Source organism: Charadrius vociferus, unplaced genomic scaffold (genome assembly GCF_000708025.1).
Source record: "Charadrius vociferus isolate BGI_N301 unplaced genomic scaffold, ASM70802v2 scaffold257, whole genome shotgun sequence".
Classification (NCBI taxonomy): domain Eukaryota; kingdom Metazoa; phylum Chordata; class Aves; order Charadriiformes; family Charadriidae; genus Charadrius; species Charadrius vociferus.
The window spans coordinates 1,846,718-1,856,514 of record NW_009649473.1 but is presented as its reverse complement, the minus strand read 5'-3'; the positions used below and the strand labels follow the sequence as shown (position 1 = coordinate 1,856,514).

Below are 9,797 nucleotides of genomic sequence, written 5' to 3'. Positions count from 1 at the left end.
AGGGTGCGGAGGGCCCTCGGGGCCGGACCGCGCTGTGGGGAGCGGGGGGCCGGTGCCGCCCTGCAGCCGGGGCCTGAAACGTCCCCGCGACATGGCCGAGGCCGAGCGTGTGCGCCCCGGGGCTCTCCCTTCAGCCCTCAGGGCTTCCCTGAGGAGAGGCTGAGACGGGCGGGCGTGTTACATTGTATGGGTTGTGGTATTTAGGACCGCTTCATATCGTGGGGGATATGTTTCCCCCACTGTTGAAAGAATGAAACTAAATGTGAAGTTTCAAACTGGAAAAAAAGCCATTCTTCAGTTCTAAATGCCATTTTGAAGTGATCAACTTTGGTAAACTTTAGTAAACTGAATGCCTATTATAAGCTGTTGAGGTAGTGATTAGCTTATTTATTTTAAAATCTTGGATCTTTGCAAGATCTGTAAGTTGTCTTATGGCATCTTACAAAATTACAGTGGCAGGCATTAGAGTTCATACGTTTCTAGTTCCTTTTATATAAGAAACAACTGGGCATTCTACGTTGTAAAGTTTGCTGGAGTACAATGCAGAGTTGACAGGGAACTATTTCCCTTTTAAAAAGGGTCTAGATTTATCTGTTTCTCAGACATGTTTAACTGCATATTGGTTACAGAGCAAAGTAGAGGGAGTTACTGAACATCTGCTGGTTGAGGTCACACTGAGGGGCAAGAAGATACTAATTTCTAATAATGCCGAGTCACTGCCAAATTAATGAATTTGGAGAATGAAAGGAAGTTCTTGGGGAACTTGCCTCTTCTTTTTTTTTTTCTCCACTCAATGAATACTCAGTTGTGTGTTCAGAAGAGTTTCAGCTAGCTGTTCTTTTATGCTTGTGTCTGCCTCAGGTTTTTTTTATAGTTTTACAGAGCTGTTAGAAAACTCTACTCAGGTTTCAGCAAAGCCTCCCCCCACCCTGCTACAGAACTTCTTCGTTAAATCAAGAGTGGCACAAGAGCAGGAAGCATGCTGTGTTGTTTTTCCTTTGTAATGTTTACAGCACTATTCAATATAGTTGGTTCTACACTGTTAAGGTGCTCTTTACTGTTTAATTCAGATAACAATGGTAAAATATTACAGCAGTCTTTAATGGAGAGTACTGTTATTAATTACTATCCTATGGAACACTCTCCTGTAATTTAGTATAGTTTTTCTTTCACTCTCCCTTTTTTTGTCTAAGCCCTTCATCTGGGTTAGTCCTGGCAGCGTAGTAGTTTGAGCTGGTTTTGAAACAGCTTTTTAAGTTCACAGTTCGATGAACTGTACTGTGATCTGCAGCCATTACAGTATGTTGCTGGAACTTTAGAAGAAGAAAATTTCAGTTGTGTGTTTCTCTGAACCAACAACTGTTCTAATAGAAGGTGGTTGATAAGTACAACAGGATTCGTTCACTGTTAACATTAATGCATTGTGTTGAATATCTCATTACCTTGTGGTGTTCAGTAGCTTTGTAAGTGACTCCTTCAGTGTTAGTTTTCTCTGAACTTTTGCTTGTTGTCTCCTGTATGGCAGGAAAAGACAGAATTATATTTGCGACCAAGGAGGACCATGAGACACCAAGCAGTGCTGAGCTGGTTGCAGATGACCCGGATGACCCTTATGAAGAGCAAGGTCAGTAATAAGCAGAAAAACAGAAGTTAGGACTGATACATCACTTGTATCATGTTCTAACAGTCTTAAAAAGCAAGAACAACAAAAACCAAACCTTGTATGAAGTAGGAACAAATTAGTTATTCTTAAAGATGGAGGTTATTCAGTAGATAAACACTCAAACTCTTAGCAGTTTTAACTTGCAAATTAGGACATCACAAATGATATGCTTTCCTTACAGTGGTTTGTGGGTTTTTTTTTTCCTACAATTTTAATGATTTTTCAAAGTGGCCTGTTCAAATACATCAGTTGATGGCTTATAGTTTTGGTTAGTAGCCAGAGATACCCAGAAAAAATGTTTTTCCTTCCTCTTATTAGCAAATTTAGAGCTTAACCAGTGAAAATTATGGTTGTTCTTTCACTGTTTTAAATGAAGTGCAAAGTTCAGGGAAGCTGAAGTGAGTTACATACCAGTCATTGATGTGAGTTGCTAACCTGCATGTGTGCAGCTGAAATGCTTAATTTGGTGATCTCTGAATATCCAATTTAATATAAATTATATCTGACTACTCCTGTACTATACTAGTAGCAATATAATCAATAACTAGTAGTAACATTCTTCAATGGCACATGACAGGTAAGTTCAAATTACTCGGTTTTCAACTGTAACCATCTTGCCTTGAAAAGATGTAAGGTAAAGTTTTCAGTGAAGATTACAGTTCTTACATGAAGTAGATCTAACCTGCAAATGGAAATTTAAGAGAGCAGAATATTTCTGAGGTCAACACTTGCAATATTCTGGTTGCACAGAGCATATTTTAGGTTGTTTCTAATGGGTAAATGAAATAATCTTCCTATCATGATGATTAAATAAATTTTGCTGTAGGTTAATAAATTGCCATGAATAGCTGTGAATTTGAGTTAGGTTTTTTTTTGCTAATTGCCTTTATGCTTATACATCTTTTAGCCTCTTCACTTTGTGTAAAGTGATCTCATTGCTTTCAGTACAGCTGAGATTGAAGTAAGTGCTTCACCCTATTTGAAATTCTGTTGGAAGTTAAGCAAGTGGCTTTGTGACCTTTAGAGGGCAGTATTTAGGCAGAGTTTAGCAGCTGGTGCACTCGGGGCGGCTTTGTTAGCTGATGCGGTATGTAGTTTAATTTGAACCATCTCTTTTTATGTCATTAAAATATCTTTTTCATACATAGATTTGTGTTGAAATGATTTTGTATTTAGCTGCCTATCTTGACTTCATTACAACTCTATGTAGTCAGTAGATATATCTAAATGTTTTGCTTGTCAGCAGTGATGAGTCTGTTCAGTTTTATAATCGCCCAAATGAGAACAATGACATAATTTCAGTTTCAGAAAGGTGTTTAAAAACTTCAGTTTAGTATCTGTCAGGAATTACTCTACCTCCTATTTTCAAGTAGCTTGTTTTGCTGGCTAAGACCCAATGCCCAAACTGTCTATTCAACGGAAACAGTCTATGCTTTGAGATTTGTTGTCATTTTCACTATGAGAATGGTGCTTCAGCACTTGAGAATTTCAAATAAAGGCAATAAAATCTGTGACACTTATATCTGTTACTGCTTTGACCAGGATCAAAGATGGAAACTCGAAATGATTCATGTAAAGTAGTTCATCCTTAGATGGAAAACAGTGTCTGAGGAGAGCTCATTTTTAAGAGTATTTACTTCTGTCAGTATGCTATGTGGAAGTGAAACAAAAGCAGAGTTTTTAACTCCTGTCTCAGGAAAATTTACAATTAATTATTGGTCTGTTAAGTGAAGAGTTAACAGCCTCTAATGATCAGATGGTGGAATTAAGATCCACATTCCTTTTCTGTGGCCTGTGGCTTTCTGTTTCCTCTGAAAAACTGGAGACTGCTTGCAAAATAAAGCAAAGAAAGATACTTTTTCCAGATACCACATCTGGAGAACATACAAACCCTTGGAGATCTTGTCATTCACTGAACTGTTAAGTCACCTTCTGTGGTATACAGCTAAACCTAGTGGCTTGCTGTTTAGCTATGTAAAATAATGTATGCAATCTGTATTAATGTTATGTGTAGTTTAAAGTTCACCTGTCTTCCCCCTTATAATTGTTCATAGTCTCTGATAATTAAATATTAGTAAAAGGTGTCTGTATAGCAACAACATGTGGATGCATATTGGTCCTATAACAAAGCATCTATTTTTGACACTGGCTTTGAAGAGGAAAGGGATCTAGCATAATAGACGTACTACAACGGCTTGGAATGTCAGCATAGAAAATTGTCTTCCTTCTATCTCACACCCCCCCTCTGCCCCAAATCATTATTTTTCTGGTTGTGCATATACCACAAGTCTTGTGCCATTTATTTGGGTAATAAACTAACCAAAATTGAGACACTTCCTCCTTGTTTAAATGCTGTATTCATTGATTATTCTTATGTGTATTTTGCTGGATATGGAAAGGCCATGGTGAGGAGTAGAGGTGGTGCATTTGTTTTTTTTCTAGCAATCCTGTATCTACAGCATGTTAGATCACTTGCTTCCAAAACTGTAGAGAGGGAAGAAAGCAGGAAGCTAGAAGCTAGTTATGTCAGGGACACCTTACAGTGAAAATGTGTGTCTATGTGATTCAAAATGAGAAACTGTGTAAACTCTGTTTAAATACTGTTAATGAGTTCGGGTTGGGTTTTTTTGGGGGGGTGGGGGTGGTGTTGGGGTTGTTTTTTATTGTTTGTTTGTTTTTTCTTATCATGTGGTAAGTTACTGCCATGTTTTAAGGGTTCTCTGAAAAATCGCTTGAACAATCTCAGGCTATGATGCATCAGATCAAAACAGAGAAACATTTGACATATCACAGAATGTAGCGGCATCTAGTGGGAGTGAAATTTGTGGGCAGGAAGACATATGGCCAAAACGTTTTGGAATATGTTAAAGTGCAGAAGCTCTGGCTCGTGTGGTTTTTATTTAAAAGAAAATTGGAAAGCGCTTTGCTGTACATAAAGTAACATGCAGGCTTTTCTAATTTAGCTTCTGCTTTGAATAGAAGACTTGGTTTCCAGTGTTCAGCTTCTGTGGCATAATTCACTATAATGACTCTTAATCTTTTCTGCTGGGCTATACACAGAACTGTCATATCTGGGAAAAAATAGATTTATTATAGATATAATCTGTATTGTTTTCTAATACAGCTGAAACTTTTATTTGAGATTTTGGTTTTTTTTTTGTAGGTGCCTTTTTCATACTTAAGATAAACATGTAGCTTAGTATTTGTGGTTAGTTCTTATTTTGTTTCAGGCGTTAGCAGTCATTAGCCTTTGGGCAGTCTACTTTAGTCAGTAGATCAATTTGGAAGACCCATGCTCTGTTTCCCTCAGGAGAAAATAAAGTTGTATAGTATTCTATTTTTATTTTGGTCAGTTATAAGATTATTTATTTTGTTCTATTAGTTATGAGACTTCGGTAGGCAAAATGTTAATGGGTCACTTTAAGCCAAAAACAGTGAAAGAAATGAAGCCATGTGAAATGGGAGGGCAGACAAACCAGGGTAGGTTCAAGTTAGCGTTTCATATTGCAGTGTATCTCAAGGTTCGCTGTGTGTGCCTTTTAACAACTGTGGCTGATGGAAACCAGTGAGGAATTCATTTGCAGCAGTTTTGAAATAGCATTCTCACTGTGAAGCTTGTTTCTGGTCTTGTGTGTTGCAGATGAAAGAATTTAAATGTGAAAGATACCTAGTTTTCATTGAGATCTTATTTTTCTAATTTCATTAGGCTTACACGAAGAAGGTATTGGTGAGTTTTGTGCATGAAAAGTAATTTTTATTAGCATTACAGCTGTGATAGAGTTGGCTAAAAGTGCTTTTGGAATTGCACCTCAAACACAGGTGGTTGCTGTCCTCTCCCTTCTCTGTTTCTCCAGACTTGTTCCAGTCATCTTATTTTAGAGACAGTTTTGAAATGGTTTCCACCAAGGACTGATGAAGCAAAAACCCTAATTATTTTAAGAAAGAACTTGAGCAATGATCAGATGTACAGGACTGCTTTTATGACTGATGATGTTCCTGTCAATCCTGTTTTCTATGTGTCTATCATCTTACATTGCGAATCATTGGCAGATAAACTTTTTAGTGGAATGTTTGCTGATATATCAGGGAAGAAACTTTTCTCAGAACAACAGTGGGACTTCATTACAGCGAGTACAAAGACAAGTCTTTACACAAATGCAGATGGGCCTGCCTTCATCCATGATATTAACAAATCCCATGAGCTAAGAGATTAGGTTGCGTGATGTCAGCGGTTAACTGCTAACACAAGCCTTGATCTGCTATGATGTAAACAAGGTTGTTTTTTCTTCCTCAAGCACAGGCTCAAGTAGAGACCCACTAGATCAGTGACATTCAGGCTGTATTTGAAAGAAGCTTTAATTCAATTTTAATTAAAAATAGTAATCCTGTCTAGTGCAGGCTTGCAATTTAGGGAGAGTGATAGATAAAATCTGTTTCTGTTTTAATTGTGTTCTAAGCCAGCTGATACACTTAATCATTGAAGTGTGTATTCTGCTGTAATTATCAGTGAGGAAATGCTTGCCTTCTGTTTTTTAAAGTGTTTTTTTTTTCTTTTAAAGCATGGTTTCTGTGCAAATAACATCTGAAACTGATGATATTTCAGTGATCAAATAGTTGCAAATCAATCCTCATGGGATGTACAAGAATGTACTGCTTATGGGATAACTCTTACATTGTTGTTACAATTTGCATACTTGCAAGGCAGTTCCGGTTCTATAAGGAACAATTTGAGAGAATTATGTTACAAATAACTTTATTGCTGTGATGTCTTCAGGAACATTTCAGAACTCTTCATGTATTTTTTTCTTTTTGAAGTATTAGAAAAATGACTGTTTAAAATGACTGGTTGATGTTAGTGAGGAGGAATATAGGACTTCGTAATCTAGTTTACAGAGCAAGCCATATTTCTTCTACACTGTATGATCAACATCTTTCTGCTTTGTTATTCTTGGCAATAAGGAATTAGACACCAGCCATCCATCTCCTTGTCACAGAAGTTCTGCTTTTCCTCCAGGCAGCTAGAGATGCCATGATGTGCTGTACTAGATATATCTTCTCAGTGCAGTGATTATTACAGATATTGTACAAAACTGTCTTGCTGAATAAAGCGTGACCTATGAAAAATGACAGTATTACTTCAGTTGATTAAATCGTGCTAAAGAGACTTACTTTCTCTAATGAAAAGGAGGCTGATCAACACTGAGACTTAACTTACTTTCTTCTGAACTGCATTGGCTGAGTAAGAGCACATTGTTGATGAATTGCAAATCAGTGTAAAATTTTCCTTTCGTTCCTTTTAATATAGCAATAAATATGATGGAGCTGATTTTGCTGTACCAGTATGTAAGATTCATGATATCATGGCCTAGTGTCCAAAGAGTTGTGAGTGGGAGCGAAATGTACATCTGGAACTTCATGATCCCATAGGACAAAGACAATAATAAATAGGCTTACTGAACTCTGTGGGAGTATTTTAGTTAACGTCAAGTTGCATCAGGCCCTAAATATAATTTCATGTTTGGGTCAGAATTAATGCAACTCTGTTCTCTTGCTATGGTAGTTTCATACCTGCTTCTAAATGGAAAGTACTTAAACTTCAGGTTTATGCACATGCTGTTACCTTCTGGAAAAACTCAACCTGGAGATGAAGTTAGGGAAGTCTACTAGAGAGGAGGAGAGCAAACTAAAGCGGAAAAGAAACCAGATTGGATCACAGCACAGTATTTCTCTTGTTCTTTGTAGGTGAACATAACTACATGTATGTTCATGGAAAGTAGAGAAAGTGAATGGAGATACATTGCTCTAGAGCAATGTATTGGAGGCTCTAGAAGCCCACGTGAACAAGTCCATTACATTACATTTCTATACCTGACTGTTTAAAAGGTTTTCTAAAACTTAGGGAGGAAGCAAGTTCTCTGGCTTGCTGCTTAAACTTCATAGTGCAAATCAGTTGATGTCTCAAAGAGCATATGCTCATTTAAGTCTGTACCTTGCTGTTCCATCACTGAAGTATTTCTGTGACGACTTTAACTGTTCCAGTTTATTTAGTCTAAAATGAGACCTAACTCACTTTCAGTTGTGATCTAAAGTGCAATTTGATTTCTGGGAACCAGACAGAATGGCATACTCTGACTATTCCTTGTGTTCTGTGGCATGTGACTTAATCTGTGTCTTACAAATAAACTGATTTTCATTTTTGTAATTCTGGTTTTCCAGTTCAAATTTTAAGGGAGAAAGTTGTGGGTTAGTAGTCCGTTTAAAACAAGATGAAAAATGCATCCGTCGAACTTTATTTAATATAATTCTAGTCTTAATACTGGAATTAAATTCTTATGACTTGTATGACATGATTTTAAGGCTTCTCCTGAGAGAAGGCTTGCTTGTCTCCTGACGGAGAGATGTGGACAAGTGGATTGACTTGACTTTGGTCTGTTTTGCAGTTTCCTTAGAATATTCTCAGTGGTCTGTAGTCCAGGGAGAATAACTTAAATCAGGCATGGATATCGAACTATCTCACTTTTGCCCAGTAAAAGATCATACATATCAGAGATGGAAAAAGATAGGCCAGGAAGTGAAAGGCGTTTAGCATGCTTGAAGCTACAGAGCTAATGTGGCATTGTCAGTACTTCAACTTATACCTGCAACCTAGCAGCTTTCACTGAATGAAATCAATTTTTGGAAGGAGTGCTTAACTTTTCTTCTCTCTTATTCGTTCAGGATTGATATTGCCCAATGGAGATATCAATTGGAATTGCCCGTGTCTGGGTGGAATGGCTAGTGGTCCCTGTGGGGAACAGTTCAAGTCAGCCTTTTCTTGTTTCCACTATAGCACAGAAGAAATAAAGGGATCAGACTGTGTGGACCAATTCCGTGCCATGCAGGAATGCATGCAAAAATACCCAGATCTTTACCCTCAAGAGGATGAAAATGAAGAAAAAGAGAAGTCAAGCAAAGATTTGGAAGCTACTCCTATGGAGGCTTCTGCTGCCAAAGAGGAGAAGGGATCTAGCTAATGAAGATGCAAGGAGGCTGTTGTCTCCATTTCTCATTTTCAGAGACATGGACTTTTGCAGTATGTCTGTCTTCTAAGTTGTCAAGAAATGTTTCACCATTGTTCTATACACTGTATCATACTAAATAATTTATTGCCGAAGGACAAATCTCAGTGCTACAGCCTTGCAAATAAATACTGCAAAAAGAATGAGTATGTGTATGTATTGTGTAACCTGCTATCAGACACAGTTAATACTTTAACACCTGTTTTTACCCTCAAGTTCTCTTTGAGTTTTGACTTGAATAATGGGTATGAATATATATAGCTTTCAACAAAAAATTCCACTAGCACACCAGGTCTGTCTTCATTTCAGTATGTTCTGATCAATAGCTGCTCTCTTTTAATGTATTCTGTTCTTTTAATAGAAATTGCGTTAAATGATTGTTTTTCCTTAAAGATTTTTTTTTTCAAGAATGATACAGGACTTTGAAAATGGCCTAAATCTAGAATTTGTAATATAATTTCAAATGTTCTTATTAGATTATGGTTGCATTTTACTACCAGCATCAGGTAAGGACTTCCAGAAAAACATTGACGTGTGCATCTGCTTTGATTTAATTTACTTACTGTGATGGCTTTTGCATTTTTAAAAATGGTGTGTTGTACAACCAATGATAAAGATGGGTGGAAAGAATGTTTGTCACTGGCTTTATTTTTGCTCTGAAACCACAGGTTTTGGATTCCTTTAGTTAGTCTATGCTCCTTCAGTGTCTAGACAGGCTCTTGTAAAATACTTTGAGAATACAATGGAAGTGTTACCTGGTGTAATGATCTCAAAACATACTGTGACTTAAATGCATATTAAAAAGCAAATACTTTTTACCTTCATTGAAAACTCCTGTTTCTGTGTGGTGGTGGTTTTTTTTGTCAACACTGCTTGGATTTGAGATACTCTTCTGTGTTGTAAGCAGACTTTGAATCAATTTGTGGGTTGTGAAGATCATTTGCTCCAGCTTGTCAGATTTTTATTCTTGTCATATTCTTTTCTTGCTGGCCCCAGGCAGGAAGGCATAAAAACGTAAAGCATTTTCATCAGCTGTAGTAGACTGTGAATCATGAACCAGCAATATAGAGTACCTG

General features: G+C 37.2%; 2 protein-coding genes across 2 annotated transcripts in view; one reads left to right on the top strand and one right to left on the bottom strand.

Annotated features, from left to right (window-relative positions):
* The window catches only part of TMEM43 (transmembrane protein 43), a 15,111-nt gene extending 15,018 nt beyond the window's left edge, over positions 1 to 93 (bottom strand). Inside the window, exon 1 of the mRNA XM_009889890.1 lies at positions 34 to 93. Coding sequence (XP_009888192.1) covers positions 34 to 93 — 60 coding nt within the window. The remainder of the gene's footprint in view (positions 1 to 33) is intronic.
* CHCHD4 (coiled-coil-helix-coiled-coil-helix domain containing 4) lies at positions 92 to 9,398 on the top strand. Its single transcript, XM_009889889.1, has 3 exons — positions 92 to 107; positions 1,526 to 1,624; positions 8,381 to 9,398. Exons 1-3 carry the CDS (start codon positions 92 to 94, stop codon positions 8,674 to 8,676), a joined length of 411 nt encoding a protein of 136 aa, XP_009888191.1. The 3' UTR covers positions 8,677 to 9,398.
* The last annotated feature ends 399 nt before the right edge of the window (positions 9,399 to 9,797 follow it).

Coding starts and splice junctions, on each gene's coding strand:
- CHCHD4 (XM_009889889.1), top strand. Junction 1,625..8,380: donor TGACCCTTATGAAGAGCAAG/GTCAGTAATAAG, acceptor TTATTCGTTCAG/GATTGATATTGCCCAATGGA.